The sequence below is a fragment of the Cnephaeus nilssonii genome (genome assembly GCF_951640355.1).
Source record: "Cnephaeus nilssonii genome assembly, chromosome: 1".
NCBI classification, from domain to species: Eukaryota; Metazoa; Chordata; class Mammalia; order Chiroptera; family Vespertilionidae; genus Cnephaeus; species Cnephaeus nilssonii.
Window position 1 is genome coordinate 96,326,082 of NC_137072.1, and position 23,070 is coordinate 96,349,151.

Sequence of the window (23,070 nt, forward strand, 5' to 3'; positions counted from 1 at the left end):
GTATTATAATATTATTCCATTACAGGACAAGGTAATCTGTGTGGTAACTAAGATAATCTTAGTTAAGATTATTAGCATATTATCCTTTTATTAGTATAGATAGAATTAGTTATGGGTTTAAAACTATATTAGTGTCACAGGTTGAGCTGTTTATGACCTATAAATTAGCAACTGAACTAGATTTAAAATGTCTACTGTGAAAACTTTAGATTGTGTTAATCCTTCAGGGGTCAACCAGATTAAAATCAGGAGGATGGGGAGACAATGACATTTAGTTTTTGGCTTTTGATTTATAACTTGTCATGTTAATAATTTACTAGCATAGGAAAATACACTCATACTGAATCCAAAACTTTGGTCATTTACTAGAAACTGACTTAATTAAATGTTATATTGTTGTTGTTTTTTGTTTTGTTTTGTTTTCTGATGGCATCTCTTACCTTTTTCTACTAATAAACTAAATTTTCTGTGAGGACATATAAGGTCTCAATTGTAGTGGGGCTGACTATGCTCCCAGGTCTAGATGGGTATATAACCTGAGTCAAATAGTGAATTAGGTATTTATTAATGCTGTTTGGCAAAAAAAAAAAAAAAACCACAATTTTCCCATTCTGAGTACATGGTAGGGTTGTACTTCCTTGTCCCCAAGGCTTGTGACTGTTCTGTCTGGTTAATGAATCGTGAATAAAGGAAGTATATGTCACTGTGAGGTGAAGCATATGATTGCTAATGTGGGTCCAGCCAAACGCTTTCTTCTGCCACTATGACAGCAGCAGACAGTGGTTGCCCTTTAGTGTGAGTCCGGGAGTGGGGATGACCAAGAAGCACCCTGCCTCTGATGGCCACATAGCCTGTGAGAGACATAAGCACTGTTGTTATAAGCCATTGGGATATTCGGTTTTTGCTTACCCTGCCATAACCTAGGCTAACCTGCCCTGTATATTAGATCTTCCTGTGGGCCCAGTGGTCTGCTCAGTGATGGGTTTGTGACAGATTTATATTTAGAAGAACACTCTGGATCTTTATGTTTAATGCGGGGGTAAGAACTTCCTCTTTTCCACTGATCTTGGAATTATGAAGATGTAGCCACATTGCAGTATAAAGGTCGAGCATGACAGAGAATGGAATTGGCACAGGGAAGACAGAGAAGTGAAACACTGAGTTCATTCTGGTTCAAGAAATACATAAAGATAAATGTAACCCCAGCTTTTTAATGATATGCATCAAAGAATTCTATTTTTAAAAATCTTTATTTTTTTCTATCACTTAAAATCAAGAATCCTTAATGATATAAAAATCAAATTTAGACTTCATCTTTCCAGCTTTCTTGGAATATAATTGACATATAACACTATGTAAGTTAAAGGTGTGCAATGTGATGATTTGAAGCATATATTTATTGTGACATGACTACCACAATAAAGTTAATTAACACATCCATCACCCCAAATTTAGACTTAACTATTATAGATATAATTCATATTGAAATGAAATGATTTGGTGGCATTCTTACTTATCCCAGTTGTTCTGAACTCTGCAAATAAATGCTTCCATTTATATATGGGTGTGGCAAATGTAGGTTTACAGTTGTGAGTATACAAAACATAGAGATTCTTATGTTATTATTTATTACTGTATTGTTTTCCACATGAACAACTGTAAACCTACTTTTGCTCCACCCTGTATGCTATTAGCAAATTTTGACAACTAGTATAGCAGAACAGTGATAGCACTTGACCCTACTCAGAGATAAGATAATATTCTGATGTACTAAGAATTCTATGAAACATAATCAACATCTATTAATTGAATTTGTTTATTTAAAAATAACTGACCTTATTATTTCTTGAGTTCAAGACTCTTCCTATGTCCTAAATTCCAGGGATTTAGGGAATCATAATCAGCCCATTTGGGGTCAAGTGCTCAATTATAATGAACAGGGTCATTGAAAAATATGAAAGATGCCATTAAATCCACATAGATACAAAGGACAGTTTCTAGAATTTGTGATACAATTCCTCCAAAATAAAGTGGCAGGGTAGAAAAAGCAACAGGTGTCAACTCCAAGCTGCCTTTCTGACCCCGATAAATGCCTAATGCCTCACAATTAAAGGACACTCCGGAGATTTTTCTCAAAAAAGACCTGCTCCAAAGTACCTCATTATTTTGTTTCCACAAGTAGATCTAGACATTACTGGGAACTTTTCCAGGACAATTTCTTTTACATTTTTTACACTTTATTTTTTTAGAACAGTTTTAGGTTCATAGAAAAATTGAGAGGAAGATATAGAGCTTTCTTATATATCTCAGGCCCACATATGCATAGCCTTCACCATTATCAACATCCCCCACCAGAGTGGTGTGTTTGTATCAACTGGTTGACCTACATTGACACATCATAATCATCCAAAGTACATAGTGTTGTCCATTCTGTGATTTGGAAAAATGTATAATGACATGTATCCATCATTATGTATCATACAGAGTATTTTCACCACCCTCGAAATCCTCTATGCTTTGTCTATTCATCCCTCTCCCACCCCAACCTCTGGCAGCTACTGATCTTTTTACTGTCTCCATAGTTTTGCCTTTTCCAAAATATCATATAGCATTTTCAGTTTAGGTTCTTTCACTTAGCAACATGCTTTTAAGATTCCTCTCTGTCTTTCTGTGGTTTGATAATTCATTAGTTTTGGGCACTGACTAATATTATTGTACAGGTATTATTTATCCATTCACCTACTGAATGACATCTTAGTTGCTTCCAAGTTTGGGCAATTATGAATAAAGCTGCTATAAGATCTTTGTGCAGGTTTTTGTGTCAACATAGTATTCTACTCCCTTGAGTAACTACCAAGGAGTGCTATTGCTGGATTTTGTGGAAAGCATATGTTTAGTTTTGTAAGAAACCAACAAACTGTCTTCCAAAGTAGCTGTACCATTTTGCATCCATACAAGCAACAAGTGAGAATTCTTGCTGCTCTACATCCTCACCAGCATTTGAGGTTGTCAGTGTTCTGGATTTTGGCCATTCTAATAAATATGTCATGGTACCTGACTGTTGTTTTAATTTGCTTCTCACTGGTGACATATGATGTAGAGTCTTTCCATATGCTTATTTGCCAACTGTTAACTTCTTTAGTGATCTCTCCATTAAAGTCTTTGGCCCATTTTAAAAATCAGGTTCTTTGTTTTCTTATTTATGAGTTTTAAGAGTTCTTTGTATATTTTGGACAATAGTCCTTTATCAGATGTGTCTTTTGCAAATAATTTCTCCCAGTCTGTGGCTCATCTTCTCATTCTGTTTACATTGTCTTTCCTAGAGCATAAGTGTTTAATTTAATAAAGTCCAGCATATCAATTATTTTTAAGGATGATACCTTTGGTGTTATATCTAAAAAGTCATCACCATATCAAGGATCATCTAGATTTTTACCTATGTTATTATATTCTAGGAATTTTATAGTTTTGCATTTTACATTTATCCTTATAATCAATTTGAGTTATTTTGTGAAAGATATAAGGTCTGTGTCTAGATGTCCACTTGTTCCAGCACCACTTGTTGAAAAGCCATCTTTATGAAAGATCAATTGATTATATTTATGTGGGTCTACTGCTGGATTCTCTGTTTCATTGATCTACTTGTCTATTCTTTTAGCAATCCCACTGTCTTGATTGGTGTAGCTTCACAGTAAGTCTTGTAGTCAGGTAGTGCCAGTCCTCCAGCTTTGTTCTTCTCCTTTAATGTTGTGTTGGCTATTTTGAGTTTCTTTTTTATTTGAAAAATAAAATTAAATTCTTTCTCATGTTTGTTTGTTTTTAAAACCACAGGTAATGTTATATATTTTTAAGTACAATGGTATACAATAAATTCAAAATACTTCTAGTATACTACCTTCAAGCTTAATAAATGTGAAATGCCATATTTGCTCAGTAAGCATTTGCTTCAGAATTTTGCTGAAATCATTTCACTTTATTAAAGGTCAACCTGTGTTGACAATATAGTACTGGCTGTTGAGTACAAAGGAAAATAAGGCATGTGTGATGTTACCATTTATAAAATTACCATTTCTTAATGTAAAAACATAGTGACTACAGTTGATAATACTGTATTATATAATTGAAATTTGCTAAGAAGGTATAATTTAAATGTTCTCACCAAAATAAATAAATAAATAAGATAAGATAAGATACGATAAGATAAGATAAGATAAGATAAATATGTGAGGTGATGTATGTGTTAACTAACTAGATGGGAGGAATCCTTTTACAATGTGTACACATTTAAAAATCACCATGGTGTATGTTTTAAATATCTTACCATTGTATTAGTCAATAAATATAATAAATAAAAAATAATTCTTTCTGTGTAGTTTGAATCTCTAATACATTATAAATTTAACACACAAAATCCAGGATTATAAATAATAAATTGAGAACAAGTACTCTGTGACCTCTCCTCCCTTCCCAATTCTAAATAAACTAGGTCCTGATAAACCTGCTTTATAATATACTAGAGGCCCGGTGCACAAATTTGTGCACGGGTAGGGTCCGGCCACCTGCCTTGATGGGGGCCGATCGGGGACGGGCCAGTGGGTGGGAGGGGCCATGGGTGGTTTGGGGGGTGATTGGGGTCCTGGTCAGGCCAGTGGGTCGCCGCAGCGTACGTTATAGCGATTGGTCGTTCTGGTCGTTTCATTGTCCTGGTCGCTTGGCATATATATATATATGTTTTTTGGACTTGCATAAGCAGAAGGAATCATAAAGGAACGTCCAAAACTCCCCTCCAAAAATGTATGAAGATAGGGCTGAAGATGAAGGGGCAATTGGACAGGGATGATGGGATTACTAGGAGGACAGATTTCTTTCCAATAATATAGTTATGGGAGAAGAAAAGAGTAAGTGATAATCAAGTGAGCAGAGCAAGGAACTGTGATCGTTGGGATTCCATCCATAAAAGGTCAACTCAAGACCTTAACCAAGATTCTCAAGGAGGCTAATGCAGTCTCAAGGAAGTAGCACCTGGTTCTCAGCAGAGACAGGAGCAGATGTCATCTGGAGAAAAACAGCTCCATTCATGCTGCAGAATTCTCATCCATGCATGCTCAGAAACAAAGTCCCAAACACAAGGAGGTAAATACCACGAGTGACAGCAGAAGCAACTGGCAACATCCTCAAAGACTACTGATTTCAGAATTAGTAGATACAGAATGAAAACAACTATATATGGAAACCTTAATATGATAAAGGACAGTATCATAAAAACAAGCAGGCTGCAAGAGACTGCCAAGAATGACTGGGGAGATTTGGATAAAAGCTAAATAGAATCTTAATGCATAACATGTATAATTGCTGGAAATAATAACTCAATGATAGATTTGAAGTCTACTTTAAAAGTATACATGTTTGTGGCATTTGAACTGGATTGTGAAGAAATTACTTTGGATATAGTACACAGAGAAAGAAAAATGGAAGAGAAGAAAGGAAATGTGGAATTTAGAAAGAGATGGCCTAATATACATCTAATTGGAAACCCAGAAGTACCAAATAGGTAAAATGGACGAGAGGCAATATTGGATTAGAAAACATATAAGGATTTTTTAGAAAAATAAAAAGACAGAAATTCATTCTTCAAGAAGTACAATGTATTGCATTCAGAAAAAGCTTTTAAAATTCATATCTAGATATATAATAGAAAAATGCAGAACATCAAATACCAAGAAAAGATCTGAAAAGCAGCCAGCAAGATAAAGCAGATCACCCATAAATTCATGAAAATGAAATTCACTGTAGTCTTTACAACATCGATTTTTTAAAAATCCATAAACAGTGGCACAATAGCCCCCAAAGAAATGAGAGAAAATAATCAATGTAAACCTAGTATCTTATGCCTTAGCTGGTCTCCAAAGAGCAAAACATACCTCTCAGTTTTCATGCCCTTGTGTAGCACTCTCCCACAATGACCCAGAGTTCCCTCTGTGACTCACTTAAACCAGTAGAAAGTTACAGAACTGATGATATGATAATTCCAGACCCCAGAATTAAGAAAGACTAGTAGCATCAGCTTTTGTGCTTTTTGAAGCCCTGATACTCCATGTAAGTAGTCCAGCTATACTTCTGGAAAGACCCCATAGCAGAAAGAGGCCATATGGGGAAGTCAGATGGAAGAAAAAGGCCTTGGAATTACATGGAGAGAGAAAGAAGCCCAACCATTTCTGCATATCAGCTGATCCCAGGCTTCCAGCTCTCACTGTCAAGGCTCCGGACATGTGAATAAAGCCATCTTGGATTCCCCACCCTCAGACACTGAAATATCTGAAATGCTTTACAAACCCCAAGCAAGATCAACAAAAGAACCACTCCGTTGAGACCCCAAACAACCCACAGAATCATGAGAAATAATAAAATAGTTGTTGTTTAGAGTAGTTTGATATGCAGAAATAGGTAACTGAAGCACCCAGCAAAATTCTATTTTAAGAAAATGTATACACAGACAAATGGAAAGACATCCATGTGCATGGATTGGAAGAATTAATATTATTAAAATGTCCATACTGCCCAAAGTGACCTATAGATTCAATACAAACTCTATAAAATTCCCAAAGGCATTCCTTACAGAAATAGAAAAAAAGAACCCTAAAATGCATTTAGAACCAAAAGAGAACCTGACTAGCCAAAGTAATCATAAGCAAGAAAAACAAAGCCGTAAGCATCACACTTCCTGATTTCGAAATATATTGCAAAGCTACAGTAGTAACAGTATGATACTGACATAAAAACAGACATAGAGACCAATTGGAACAGAACCGAGAGCCTAGAAACAAGTCCACACTTCTATAATTACTGATCTTTGGCAAGGATGCCAAAAACACAATAGAAAAAGGACACTCTGTTTGCTAAATGGTCTTGGGAAAACTGGACATACACATGCAGAAGAATGAAATTGGACTGCTTTTTGAAACCATATACAAAAATTAACTCAACATGGATTAAAGACTTACATGTGATGACTGGAAGGGAAAACAAAACTGTCATTGCCTGAGGATGATGTAAGAGTTTACATACAAAACCTGAAGGAATTCTCAAAAAAATATTAGAAATAATAAGAGGGTTTAGGAAGATGCTGGCTTCCATACCATTGTAGAAAATCCACTATATTCATCTATAAACACATCTCCAACAAGTAAAAAGCAAAAAATTTAAATGCTATTTTTAATAGCAGCCTAAACTATCAAGTATCTAGGAATGTCTAGCAAAGCCTGTATAGTACATATATGGCAACTTTTCTAACACTTCATTGGAAAACAGAGAACTACACAAATAGAAGCATATACTGGTATTATTGTAATAGATAGAAAGACTCAATATGGTAAATATTTTATTTCCCCAAAAAATTGTCCTATAGGTCAGAAGCAATTACAATAAAATCCCAACATTTGTTCTGTGGACCTTAACAAACTGATTCTATTTTATATAAATGGCAACATTACCAAAAAATAATTCTCCTAAAGAAGAATATGATATGATTTCACTACCAGATATCAATTTATAAAGCTGTAATTATTAAAACAGTATTAGATTTGCTCAAAACTATATTAAAATACTGTTCCGTGGAATAGCTCAGAATAAGGAAATTTGTTATATGACAGAGGAAGCATTGCAGATTGTTGGTGAAAGGAAGAACCATTCAAAAGCAATGCTGGGAGAATATGTTAACCACACAGAAAATTAAATTCCTACATCACACTGTATGTAAAAATCATCAATTTCAGATGAATTGCAGACATCTAAAATTCAAAGCTTTAAAATTATGTGATAACAAAGATGAATGTTTTTGTAACTTCAGGATATGGAAGATTTTAGCAGCAGGACAAAAAGCACTAATCGTTAAAGAAAATAAAATAAATTTGGCACACAAATATGAAAATACAGGTCACAAAATGACAAAGGATTAGCATTGAGAATATGGTAAGAAACACTACTAATGAAGGTAAAAATTTTAAGATGAGCAAACAAATTAACAGATATTTCACATATAAGAAAACACAGATGTCTAACCAACAAAATTCTGAAAGACATCATTTTCATTATAATCAAAACAGTGCAGTTTAAAACCACATGAGATTCATTTTACACCTATTAGATTTTCAAAATTATAAAATCTGACAATATGCAAGGCTGGAGAAGATGAGGAGCAATGGGAGGAGACTGTAATTTCGTTCTACCATTTGGTAAAACTTGTAAAATCGAACATGTGCTTACCCTATGACTCAACAATTCATTTTCTAGGTATTTACTCTGAAGAAGTACTTGCTCAAATATACTTTGAGTCAAGAATAGATATATCAGCACTATTTATATTAGCAAACAAACAAACAAACAAAAACCCAAACAAATAAAACTGATAATGGAAAGAACCTAAATGTCCATCAGTAGGAAAGTAGATAAATAAAATAGCAGTTATTCAATAGAATTTTATAAAGACGTGAAAATGAATGTACACAACTCTAAATGAAAAGGCAATACCATGAGACCATACACAGTAGGATACCATTTTTACTTTTATCAAGCATAGACAAAGCCAAATAAGACACTGTATAGTGATGAATAAAAATATGTGATAAAACTAACATAAATATAAGCAAAAAAATGATTAAAAATTTTCAAATGTGTTTAACTTTTATATGAATGAGGAGCAATTATGTAGCAAGACTGAGGCTGAAACAGGGGAGCGGCAAGTAAGGAGACACAATTGTATGGCTAATATCTAATTTCTTTATTTATGTGGTAGCTTTACCGGTTTGTCCATTTTATTATTATACTAGAGGCCCGGTGCATGAAATTTGTGCATGGGCGGGGGGTCCCCTCAGCCTAGCCTGCATCCTCTCCAATCTGGCACCTCTCAGGGGATGTCCGACTGCGGGTTTAAGCATGATACTGGGGATCAGGCCTAAACCGGGAGTCAGACATCCCTCTCACAATCCAGGACCACTGGCTCCTAACCACTCGCCTGCCTGCCTACTTGATTGCCCCCAACTGCCCCCTCCTGCCTGCCTGGTAACCCCACACAGCTGCTGTGTGGTTGTTACTGTTACTGTTCAGTCGGCCCTCACTAACCCCCATGCTGGCATGGTCGCCCCATGCAGCTGCTGTGTGGTTGTAACTGTTCAGTCATCCTGTCTGGTTGTGAGGGCCCTGGTTTTTTATATATATTAGGATGATTTGACATATATTTTACAAATATTCTTGTGTATGATTCACATATTACATTTGAATAAGATAATCTTGAATCCAATAGCATTATATAGAAATGACCATTTTTTTATGAACTACTATTTCCTTGAAACTCTTTAAAATATTTCTTGGATAGTGTGGAATGTTTCTATTTAATAAATTTCCCCTTTCGTTACTGTCAATAAATCTTTTCTGGCTCACAATGAAATGACTTTCATCTTTTCCCCAGAAATCATTCAGACATGCAGGAATGTAAAGCAATAAAGACCTTTAATTTTCATAGTCAGACTATGTTTTGGCCTCAACCAGTTTTTATCTTTTTATGTTATGAGACATGGATTTCTCCACTGTGTTTCTATTTCAATAGAAAATGTTCAACTGGCTTTCACCCTTTGAGGAATGCATGTTAGATAAACAGTGATATAGATTCTCATTTGATTATTTTATGCTCCACTAGATGGAAAAAAATGCATCTAGCACTGATGATAATTATGTCAATTTAGCATTGTCAAAAGTACAGAGAAATTAGCCTGGCTGTCATGGCTCAATGGTTGAGCATCAACCTATGAACCAGGAGGTCATGGTTCAATTTCCAGTAAGGGCATATGCTCATGGCCAGTGTGGGGCATGTAGGAGGCAATCAATCAATAATTCTCTCTCTCATCATTGATGTTTCTATCTCTCTCTCCTTTCCTCTCTGAAACCAATAAAAATATATATTTTTAAAAAATGTATTGCTTTTAAAAATAGTACAGATAAATTAATTACATAATTTACATTTCCACAAATTTGCTCATTAATTTTGTTTCACTTAACATTTTTTGAGTACATACTAAGTTATGCTTTTGCTGACTGATGATAAATGAAAAAAAGAACTTGATACTACAGTGAGATATAGAATATGCATGAAGAATGAGGCTGACACAGAGGTGCAATCAGTCCCTCTGGAAGAAATGAAAATCTTCGTGGGGGGGAATATCCTAGATATGAAAACAAGTAAAAAAGAATCTAAAAATGCTAGAATGTTCTTATCTCCCCAGGGAACATAAGGAACTGATTCTATTGATATTCCCACCCTGGTCAGCCTCCCCCTCCCCATCAACCAGGTGTGTGGGGGCTGATGCTTAACATATATTGAGACACATTAGATACAGCCTCCAGCTGTTAGCTGGAACTAAGTCATAAAATTGGAATCCCAAAAGGGCAGCATTGTCCAAATCTCTTTGAACATTGGTGCCAGAAAGCAACAAAGAAGCACATAAAGACTGCTCCCAGTGGATGGGAAAGGAAAAAAAAATTTGATCTGATTAAAAATTATCTATACAGGCAGTCCTCAGGTTACGTTGGACTCCATGTACATCGTTTCTTGGTTACAATGCCATCTCCCATTTATTTATTAAAAAAAAAATTTCCATCATTTTGACGTATGTGCTTTATGTTTTTTACTAGAGGCCGGTGCACGAAATTCGTGCACGGGGGGTGTGCCCCTCAGCCCAGCCTGCACCCTCTCCAATCTGGGATGCCTCAAAAGATGTCCAACTGCCCGTTTAAGCCCGATCCTACCGGGATCGGGCCTAAACGGGCAGTTGGACATCCCTCTCACAATCCAGGACTGCTGGCTCCCAACTGCTCGCCTACCTGCCTTCCTGATTGCCCCTAACCGCTTCTGCCTGCCAGCCTGATCACCCCCTAACCACTCCCCTGCCAGCCTGATTGATGCCTAACTGCCCTCCCCTGCAGGCCTGGTCACCCCTAACTGCCCTCCCCTGCAGGCCTGGTCCCCCCCAACTCCTCTCCCCTATAGGCCTGGGTCCCCCCCCCAACTGTCCTTCCCTACAGACCAGGTCGCCCCCCAACTTTCCTCCTCTGCTGGCCTGGTCACCCCCAACTGCCCTCCCTTGCAGGCCTGGTCCCTCCCAACTGCCCTCCCCTGCTGGCCTGATCACTCACAACTGCCCTCCCCTGCTGGCCTGATTCCTCCCAACTGCCCTCCCCTGCTGGCCATTTTGTGGCAGCTATCTTGTGTCCACATGGGGGCAGCCATCTTGTGTGTTGGAGTGACAGTCAATTTGCATATTACTCTTTTATTAGATAGGATTATTTATTTACCATAAGTAAAGGTCAGGAATTATTGTCTTTCTTTTAAATTTTTTTTTACTGTTTCACTTCATTACAGCTGTGTATGTGCTCCATGTGAGTGACGTAGGTGCTTATGTAGGTGGGTTCCGACTTACGGTGAAAATCGCGTTACTTCGCACTGTAGGATCTCCGATGTAACCCGAGGACCTACTGTATATATAAAACCCTAATATGAATATAGACCGAACAGTGGAACAACCGAACAACCAGTTACTATGACGTGCACTGACCACCAGGGGGCACGCGTGGAACATGGTGGGCATTGGCAGCAGGTGGCAGTGTGGAACATGGTGGGCGTCGGCTGCGGCAGGATGGTGGAACAGGTGAGCAGGGGCACCAGACCAAGGTGGGGCGCCTGTCGCTGTCATTGGGGCAAGCCTCTGGTGGTTACTGAAAATTTTTTGCTCCCATATGCCACAGTCCCACCAGGCACTCACACCTGCTGCCAGCACCAGCCCCACTTGCACCTGCTGCCTGCACCAGAGCCACTGATCGCACCCACTGCCGGCGCCCGGCGCCTGGCGCCAGTCCCAAATGCTCGGCGCCATCAGCGGGTACCGGCCTCAATTGCCCCTGAGGGCTTCTCCACCTTCCCCTTACTCCTGAGGGATGATCAGGGCAGCAGCCGCTGCTCACACCCACTGATGGCGCCAGCCCCACTCGTAGCTGCTGCTGGTGCCATCCCCAATCGCTCTGTGCCTTCAGCGGGTGCAAGCAGGGCCAGCGCCATCAGCACATGGGAGCTGCGGTGGCAGGAGCGGGGCTGCTGGCAGACAGGGGAACGGGGCCATGGCAGGAGGGGCCAGGCAAGGTGCAAAGGATGGGCCGAGACCCGCCCCTGTGCCCACAGCAGCCTCGCGGCCCACAGTTCCTTTCAATGTGTACAAATTTGTGCACTGGGCCCCTAGTAACCAATATTTGGAAGGGAATTTCTAAGGGTAAGAGAATTAAATTAGTATGAGAGATAATGTACTAGATTATAGCATGCTAATAGATATTATAGTAATCATTATGCTAGTAGGTGATAGAATAATCTGAGATTATAAAATGAATATCTTTACAATGACTAAAGTTTTAAAGGAATACATAGAAAGTGTAATTTTAAAAAAAGAGGAGCTTGGAAAAGAAAGATTTTTAAAATTTAGCAACAGTCTTTTTAAATGAGAATTATAATGATTAAAATGAACAGTTTAAACAACTGTTGAGAAAATTGGTAATATATATGATCAATCTACACAAATTGCCCCAAATGCAACTAATAAATGTTAAAGATTAAGATATTATATTTAACACATTTATATTTACTTAATATAATTGATGATTTTATTTACATCAACTTTTCTCTTTAATGTTACTGTGCTACTTTCTTTTTTTTTTTTGTTATCTCTTTACTATAATAATTTTTCCTTTTTTCTTTTGCTTTTATATTTATATTCAATACCAGATTTTTTTATTATTTTAATATATTTTATTGATTTTTTTTTTTACAGAGAGGAAGGGAGAGGGACAGAGAGTTAGAAACATCAATGAGAGAGAAACATCAATCAGCTGCCTTCTGCACACCCCCTACTGGGGATGTGCCCGCAACCAAGGTACATGCCCTTGACCAGAATCTAACCTGGGACCCTTCAGTCCGAGGGCAAACGCTCTATCCACTGAGCCAAACTGGTTAAGGCAATACCAGATTTAAAAAAAAAAAAATCTCTTACATTTTATTTTATCAAGTCAGTTAATTAATTTTATTTATATATTTTGTTAAGAATATGCGAGTAGTACATTTTTGTGAGCCCTTATATTTTAAAAAAGGGGAAAACTCCTTTGTTGGTGATAACCCTGATTCCACAACATCTTCCCTTCAAAATTTTGAAAGTTTTAGTCCATTTTTTCCCCTTGGTATTTAGTGTGACAAAGAATGAGACTGAGGCTACACTGATTTTATTCCTTCTTTCATTAAGTGTTTCTGCTGAATGGATGTTGATAGAATTATATTTTATTTAAACAGACATTTCCGATTTTCATGTTATGTCTTTTCTTTTTCATAAATTTTGCCTAGTAATCATTCAGTACTTTCTAACTCGAGGTTTTAATCAGCATCAGAAAACTAAGCTTCACTATGCCTTTGATTAATCCTTTTGTGGCTGCTTGGGTATCTTCTTGGATTGTACCTTTAATTATTAGGTTACATCACTTCAAATGGTTTCTTATCAGACCTTTGTCCCTTTTAATCTCAGTTTATCATCTTTGTATATCAGCCTGTTGTTCTTTCTTTTTTATTTTATTTTTAATTACAGTTTACGTTCAATATTATCTTATATTTCATCCTGTTGTCCTTTCATCTTCTCCTGGTCTATTCCAATTGTCTCTGTTTCTTGGAAATTTTGCTTCCTGGATACTACTAAATAGAATTCTCTGATATTATTCAGGTAACTGTAATTCTTGCTATGTGAAAGCCAGGATGATGCTTTTTCTTTGTTTCTGTTTTTGTTTGTTTGTTTCTTCTTTTAAAATCTTGGTATTGATTGGTTTGTTTGTTTTTTCTCTTAAGAAAACAAGTAGGATTTTGTTTTTTTATCTTTGGATGAATATTTGTCTACTCACTTTCAATTCAATAGCCATTTGAATCTCTTTCTTAGATTTGGATGACAGATCCATGTGCATAATTTTAAAACCAATTTTCGGTGTTTAGTCATTTTTACTGAGTATAATTCCTCTGGACCAATGTGTAGCCTCCTCTTACCTGTGCTAACTGGATTTCCACCGCTTTGAATCAACTGAGTGTATGAAATGTGCCACCCTCAGCATGCATTTCTGTTAGGGCTCTTATTGCCTCTATCTTTATCCGTGTGCTTGTGGGAATTTCATTTTTGACAATGCAACAGGCTGCCTCCAATTTCTCTCTACATTCTGTTCTATTGTTTCTGAGGGAAGTGGAAATATAACCAAGGACGGGCAAAGGAACATTGATCTAATCACTTCCAAAAATTATAAGTGTATTACAGAGATAAATGTATATTTTCATTGGTATGTATAGACTATGGAATCAGATAATAGGGGGCAGGCAAACTATTACTTCTGTCATCTTTCTGGCAAATGGTATTGCTTTGTGTTATAATGTAAAGTACATGTCGGTCACAAATTATTTTTATTAATCCTTTTCTGTGTACTCTACAGATGGTATAAATACCCTAGCAACAAATTACTAGTCAGAATCAATTTTTATGGACAAGTTTTTATATTTGAAATAGATAAATATATATGTATATATGTTATATATGTATTTTAGGGAATATTGAAAAGGGAATGTCAATCTATTAGACTGATACATTTTAAGTTAGAAGTTTCTGGATAAATCTGTTTAAAATCTTACTTTACTATGACATATAGGTACATGGGTTAACTAAGTTGCCACTGGCATATAGTATATGTGTTATACATATTTCTGGCAAATGGAGCTTATACACATATATATCCCAAGTAATAAAAATATGTATAACTGGATTGTGCCTATATATCTATGCTCTCTCTCACATATCTAGCACTAGGGAAAGTTTGATTTATTCTCCCAGCCAAAACCAACATTCCACTATTGCCAACACAGTGGGAAAGAACAAATGACCCATTTCTCCATTTCTAGCCTTACATCTTTAAACTAAATAAATAATGGCTACATGGAGTCATGATTACAAATAGAGTGGTCTGGGCCCACACCTAGCTTGCACTACTTCATAGGCATAGCTAGTTTGTACAAGTGCTTAATCTCAGTTTTCTCACTAATAAACTGAAGATGAGATGGTGAGGAGATTGGATGAGATAATATACATAAGGGACCTGGCACATACTAGTTTCTCAATTAATAGTAGTGATTTCTATTAAATGTCTGAAATTGTTTCTCCCTCTTCTGTTTTCTTTTAATTCTTTTTTAGAACTAGATAATAGAAACATTCCCTTCTACCTTTTTACATTAGGAAAAGAAAATAAGTATTAAAGGAAAGACATGAATTTAGATCAGGATTACTGTTATTCAGCATACCCTATTCAGTGTTAGCATGTCATTTGCAATTTCATTTCTGGCTGGTAGCTCAATAGTATATATTTGTCTTATTGGTGGGGATTTTGTTTCATTTATAAACATCAGGAGAGGAAGGGAGCCACATATATGGTAAATATAGACTCAAATTTAATTTGTTGGAAAAGGTCAAGTTAATCTTTTTCCTATATTAACAGAATACTCTTAAATACAGAAATTAAAATCACCATACCATATCTTTGTAATTAACTACATCAAATTCTTTGAAAGCCAGGACTAATTTTGCCTGTTTTGTATTGTATAGAATACTTTTGGGCCATTACAGCATAAAATCATTACCCTTTATGGATCCACATTTTATTTCTATACTAGAGGTGCACGAAATTCGTGCATGGGGAGTGGAGGGTCCCTCAGCCCGGCTTGCACCCTCTCACAATCCGGGACCCCTCGGGGAATGTCTAACTGCTGGTTTAGGCCTGATCTGATTGGGCCTAAACTGGCAATCAGACATCTCTCTCACAATCCGGGGCTGCTGGCTCCTAACTGCTCGCCTGCCTGCCTCATCGCCCCTAACCACTCTGCCTGCCTGCCTGATAGCCCCTAACCACTCGCCTGCCTGCCTGATCAACCCTACCACTTTGCCTGACTGCCTGATTGCCCCTAACTGCTTCTGCCTCGGCCCCCACTGCCATGGCTTCATCCAGAAGGACATCCGGAATGATGTCTGGAAGGTCATTCGGCTGTCCAGTCTAATAGCATATTACACTTTTATTATTATAGATTTAAAATGTTATAATATTTTAATGCTGATATTTAAATACAAGACATTTGATTACATTTTTCAAGCATTTATGTTTCTTTGTTTATTATCAAGTCAGTTAGAGATATGAGGATCTAACTCACCGGTTGAAGTATAAAGGTACCATCCTTTTCATTGTGGTAGTGGCTCTTCTATTATGATCTATCTCAGACCCCAAATGTTTTTTATCAGGGTGTGAAGAACAAGGTAGGCATACAGTGACTGGCTTCTGGAAAGGATGTGTGGATGGGTGCTGCACATGAATCAGAGGGCTGGTGGATAGTACTGAGTAGGAAGTATCTTGCTGTGTTTTTAAATATGCCACCAGAGATGGGTCAACTGGTTGGATCTAAACAAACAAACAAAAATATATATAGGTTGTCCCCCAAAAGATGTATACACAGTTTAACAATTGATAATTCATTTTTCACTCCTTTTCATGTTTAACTGATTTGAAATAATGGGTGAAGCCAGACTAAGCTTTGGACAAAGAAAATTTATCCTAAAGTGCCTTTAGACTTTTTTTATGGGGATACATAAAAGATAAAGTTTATGGTACAAAACCAGCAAAAGTCCACAAATTGAGGGCACACAAATACCAAATGAAGTGATTCCTGATGTTTGCGATTCCATTGCTTCACTTTGTAAGCAGTGCCTCGACCAGAATGGTCATCAGTTTGAAAACAGGCACTGACAAAAATAATTATTCATTTCTATAAATTCTTTTAAATTTTGAAAATGAACTATCCTATATAATAAAAGGCTAATATGCAAATTGTCCCTTCGGCCGGGAGTTCGACCAGGGGGCGGTGCCGGCTGGCCAAACGCCCACAGCCCCTCCTCCCTCCAGCCCCACCCCTGATTGCCCCCCCCTACCCCAATCTGGGGTGGGGCTGACCGGCCCACAGCCCCTCCCCATGGCCAGCCTGGCCTGATCAGCCCTGATCAGGGTGGGCCGGTAGGACCCCACCAATGCATAAATTCATGCACCAGGCCTCTAGTATGTTAATAAACACTTTATAATCATTCAAAGTGTGTATACATTTTGGGGGACACCCTGTGTACATATATATTCCTATATTTAATTAGCAAAAGATGTAAAGTATCAGCATATTTATAAACCAGTTTCTGAAACTTGAAAGGAATGTAGTTTTAATATATTTCTCTATATTTTGCTGGCTGAATCAATACTGCATTAATTTATAAAAAAGCACAACAGTTAATCCCTTCTTACAAAGTCTTTGTGAAATCTAGGTTCCCTGTCCTTTTTTATAAATAACTGAGAAACACTCTTAATTGTAGGCAACAAAATGACCTAGAAAACAAAATAGGCATTTTACGTAATTTCTAATTAAAACTATTGTTAGATCAAGTGATCCTTAGGAACTAGAAAAACAAGACTATATTTACTTAAGTGTTTTCTCTCACATAAGAAAACACTGCTTTAGCTAATAATAAAAATAGCTAACATAATTCCAAAATTTCAAAGCTTATGAAAAATATTTATAAAAATTAACTATTCATAATAGCTTTTATTTAAAGCTTTTCTTCTTTGCTTACCTTTTATGGTAACAACTGGGAGAAATAGAAGCACCTGGGAAAGAGTTGAGGCCAGAAGTACAGGGAAAACTGAGGAAATATATCTTCTAAAATGTACATTGATATATCATTGCTCACCTTTGTATATATTGAATTCTTTAAAAATTTCTTCCCAAGAACGACTGTTTTATAATTACATATAACCAGACTTTCAAAATTATAAATATTTTAATGGACTAGCTTCTCAGGTGGAAATCTTGAATCATATGAATGTCCAGTGCCTGGCATCAATTCTATCATACTCAACATATATTTTTGTTCATAACCATCATAAACAAAACAATACAAAAACCAGCTAGAAAAAAATCTTTCAAATAAAGTGATAAAGTGGAGATTCATTTTGCAGTGAGATTCAGTATGTTCCAAATCATCACTTTATCACTAAAAATACTAAAAATCATCACTTTATTACTAAAAAGTATCAGAGAAGAATTCATTTACTGTGTTATTACATATTTTGATCTTCATCTTTTAGGACCATGTTTGATGACTCACACAATCTATAAGAAGGAAATCACCAGTTATTAATATTTACCTTTAATTGCACAAGGACCGGTGAGCTGAAAACTCCTGGAGGGTAATGCAGGGATATCCGCGAATCCATGCTTGGCTTGAGAGTGAGGCCTTTCTTTGTTACTGTGAAGGACTCTTTCTTTAAACAGGACATGACAGAAAAGATACCCAACTTATAAACTTTCACTTCAGCACAGGTTCCCTGTGTGGATTGAAGGATATTAAGACAAGGACATTAGCACAGCACTGTTCTTACATGCAGAAAAAAATCTGCATGCTGTCCCTGTAATTGCCCACAACTGAACATAGGTAACCAGGAATTTCTCAATTTTGAGCTACATAACAGAAAAGAAAAGATGTCAGCTTATTTTTTAATTTAAAGTAAATTTCAAAGAGAAAATATATATGTACAATGAGCAATCACATTCAGAATTTTTAACAAATATTAATTACTTCTGGAATCCCATCCTCCTTAAGTTCACCAGAATGGACTTTAAATATTAGCCTTTATCCACAATATTCAACCCTGATTTAGGACTGAAATTTCACTGGGTAGTTTCCGTACACATTATAGAACCTGTACTGTCAGCAGATTCTTCCTTCTGACAACTCACAATCTCTTAGTGAAGTCATTTTCTCTACTTCTGTCCTCCATGCAGTAGGAGCAGTTGACTACAAAGAGACATTTGTGTTTTATTTTTATATAGTGATATTTAAATTTCAAGCCTTTTTTATCACATGAAAGGAGCTGTACATAAATGAAAACAGAATTATCTACTCATATAATCTCCAGCGCTTAGAATGAGAAGGAAGACTTAGAAGCAATTTGATCTATTCATGCTTTCCTGAGCACCAGCCGGGCTCCGCCCTGGTCTGAGCAGATAATCATGCAGACACACAAACATTTCAGGGACAATCACAATGCAAACTAATCTATCATTTGAAAACTGACTAAGGAAAATATTTCACAATATCACTGCATGACTCCGTCCCTGGGAAAATTCAGGGCATGGTGAGTGTCCCTAATTGGCTGGAGGGAAAATGGTGAAAGGTAAGAATGTGTTCTGGGAACCAGTGGTGGTTGGCCTGTATCTCAGGCACATCTGGCACATGCTGGGAAACAGGAAGGGTTGTTAATCAGGGGAGTGTCATGAAGAGAGCTCTGATGGCGGTTCATCTGACTCCAGAGTTAGAATTCTTAAATGGCGTATGAACCACGTAACCATTTGGAAGGAATCCAGAGTTTAAGTTGTCTTGAGCTAAAAATAGAGATAACTACTATTAGAATATTCTAAAAAGTATATGCTTTTTTTTTCCAGAAGACAATGGTGTTCTCCTCTCTCTCTCTCTCTCTCTCTCTCTCTCTCTCTCTCTCTCTCTCTCTCTCTCGTTATTCATTTGCTAAACATCTTGTGTACCCACTTTGTGAAAAGCACCTGTACCTGAGCACTTTTTGCTTCTATGTCAGGCAGAATGGCCAAGATTAAAAAGCCCCAATCAAGCGCTGTTATACTTACATGCTTCCTAGACTAAATATATCATGTATTAGTTGCATGAATTGGAGTAAATAATGAGAACAGGCTTAGCTTTCATATTTAACTGTATAACCTTATTTGTAAATCAGAAAAGACCAAACCAGAAAAAGTAGAGATGTGTTATAAAGAATTTCTTGTATACATGGAATGTTTTCACATTTATGCCCTGCCCTCCTCTTCAAATAATGACAATTGACATAAAGCGAAAAAAGACAAATATTTAAATTGTTTCAAAGTAAGTTCTCTGGCCCACAGAAGTACCTTAAATTTTTGTTCCCATCAAATCTATGCAAAATTTAGTAATTGTGTATATTCTTTCTTCAAAACATATGGATTTGTGACCATAGGGGTACTCAGAATTATACAGTAAAGTGTACCATGAGGAAAAAATGATTACTTTTAACTGCTAGCATGTGTTTTTAGGCTTCCTTTTATCTTTTTAAGTGTATAATAGTTTTTCATTTTGTCCTTATGACCCTATCAGGTAGATGTTATTATTTGTTCATTTTTCAGATGAAGAAGTTGAGTCATAGCAAGGTTACATAATTTACCAAAGTTCACATAGCAAGAAAGTATATGAACCACATTTGAATCCTTCATAATCCACACCTAACAACCACATATACTGTCTTTCATGTATGAACTAAAAACGATTTATAGACTTAATAACTATCTCAAAGCATACACACACACATGCACAGTTGTTCAATTTAACATATTTTCCAACCCATGAGTGATAATAAAGCTACTATCATCTGGGGACTCTAACATTCTTAAATTTTGCAGAGATCCATCACAGTGAAAATGTTAGTCTAAAGCCCGACTGGCATGGCTAAGTGGTTGAATGTCGACCTATGAACCAGGAGGTCACTGTTTGATTCCCGGTAAGGGGCATGTAGGAGGCAGCCGATCAATGATTCTCTCTCATCATTGATGTTTCTATCTCTCTCTCCCTTTCCCTTCCTCTCTGAAATCAATAAAAATAATATATTTTTTAAAATGTTAGCATAAGCTAGTCTAACAAAGACATGAAGTTAATTAAGCCATGGTGTTGGTTTTGTTAACCACGTAAAAACATTTGCTGTGTCCTAGACCCAAGTTCTCCAGCCCTCAATTTGGCCAGTAATTTCTGTCCTTTGATCTTTGTGACCTTAAAGATCCTCAGAATTATACAATAAAGTGTACCATGGAAAAATGATCATTTTAACTCCTAGCATGTGTAATTTCTGTTCTTTCTGATCTTTGTGGCAAAAAAAAGAGTGAACGCACTAGAATAACTCTGTGAGCCCTTTCATTTGTTACTAATGAGTAATTATATCTATTCTACAGTCTGGTAGTGTAAGCAATGTGTAGAGGAGGAACCAAACAGCCAGTGCAGATGTAGCCAATGATTTACCAACCTTGTAACTTCCTCTCATTCCTTCCAGGGAACTTGGGGTTAGGTAACTGGACTGAAGGTTTGTGTCAGACATTTTCACCAGGATGTCTTTGTAATTCCCCCTGTAACGTGCGGTAAAGGGAATTGCAATGCATATTGGAAATGGAATCCTCATTTCCATATCTGAGCACTCAATAGTGATGACATTGCTGACCAACTCTTCATTATCACTCACTATTAAAGAGCTCATGCTGTTAATTATTCGGCATTCTAGATGTTGTAGAAGGTGTGAAGGCGCTGTGATGTAACAAGACACTTGAGGGCCCCTCTCATCACTCAGCACATCAAGATACCTGCAGGGGTGAGAAAGGACATAGTTTTTGCAAATATTTGATTTATGTATTGTATGGGTACATATATACGAGCCGGAGCTCTAGGGTCAGATTTTCTTTTTGTGAATCCCAGTTCTCCAACTTACTGATGCTGTGACCTTGGGCAGTATACTCAACCAATCTGTGCCTCAGTTTCCTCAACTATAACATGGTATTAAAATAATAACTGATTTCATAGGAAGGCTGTGAAGATTAAATGAACTACTGTATGTTCAGTAATGAAAAAGTTGTGCCTAGCCCTGGCCAGTGTGGCTCAGTTGGTTGGGCATCATCCCAAGTACCGAAAGGTTACCCTTTGGATTCCCAGTAGGGGGGTGTGCTGGAGGCAGTGGATCGAATTTTCACTCTCACATAGATGTTTCTTTCTCTCTCCCCCTCTCCCTTCCTCTCTCTCTAAAAATCAATAAAAGCATTTTTAATCTGTACTTAGAACATAGTATTATATATGTTACTTATTATTATTGTTACTATTTTCATTGGTATTATTATTTAAGTGATTGATTCATCCCTCAGTTTTGTTCATGTCACAATATGAATCTGAAGATTGCTGAAGCTTCTTGATAAACCAAATACTAACACCTGAGTAGTTTCTTAAGTTATGAGGGGAGTAAATGTATATCTGGTATTGGAATTGTCTAAACACATTAGATCAAATTATGATGTTAATTCCATTTTTTTAGAAAAACTGAGAGAGGTACTAAAGTACTGTGAATTTATGACTAATGAGGGTAATTAGAAACAGAAACAGAATATTTAAAACCCTCAAAGAATCAATCCAAAAGCATATTTGGACAGAACATTTATTTTAACTATGTGTGTTACTCTTGCTTTTATACCATCACCTTTGCCAAAGATTTTAGAGTCTTATAGACTCAAATTCAAATTTGAGATCAGTCACTTGCTATATGTTTGACCTTAAACATCAATAATTACTATTAAAATTGCTAATTTTTAGCTTTTTCTATGGGCTAGGTATTAGGCTATACATTTTTCATTTAATCCTCACATTATTAGGTCAGATAGGTATATCATCACCCTCTCTATATATAAAAGCCTAAGCAACCCTTACAACTGGACAACCAGCCAGTAGCTATGACATGCACTGACCACCAGGGGTCAGATGCTCAATGCAGGAGCTGCCCCTGGTGGTCAGTACGCTACCACAGCCAGCCAACCTCCTGAAGTCCCTCCCCCTGGCCAACTGGTCCCCATCAGCCCAACTGGCCTGATCACCGGCCAGGCAGAGGGACCCCACCCATACATGAATCCATGCACCAGGCCTCTAGTTTTACAGATAAAGAAAGTGAGGTCTAAAAATTTTAACTTCCTGAAGATTACACTGAGGGTAAGGTGTAGAATCAATATTTTAATCCATTCATCTTTAACACAAAAGCTCAAACTTTCTAATATAATATCATATTTCCTCAAATCATTCTAAAGTCCTGAGATTTTTA

General features: G+C 36.9%; 1 protein-coding gene across 1 annotated transcript in view; it reads right to left on the minus strand.

Moving 5' to 3' along the window:
* The window catches only part of DTHD1 (death domain containing 1), a gene marked incomplete at both ends in the record, with an annotated part of 58,480 nt that overhangs the window by 29,940 nt on the left and 5,470 nt on the right, over positions 1–23,070 (minus strand). The window contains 3 exons of the mRNA XM_079777412.1: positions 16,304–16,548; positions 18,334–18,513; positions 21,247–21,577. Of these exons, the coding sequence (XP_079633538.1) occupies positions 16,304–16,548; positions 18,334–18,513; positions 21,247–21,577 (756 nt within the window). The remainder of the gene's footprint in view (positions 1–16,303; positions 16,549–18,333; positions 18,514–21,246; positions 21,578–23,070) is intronic.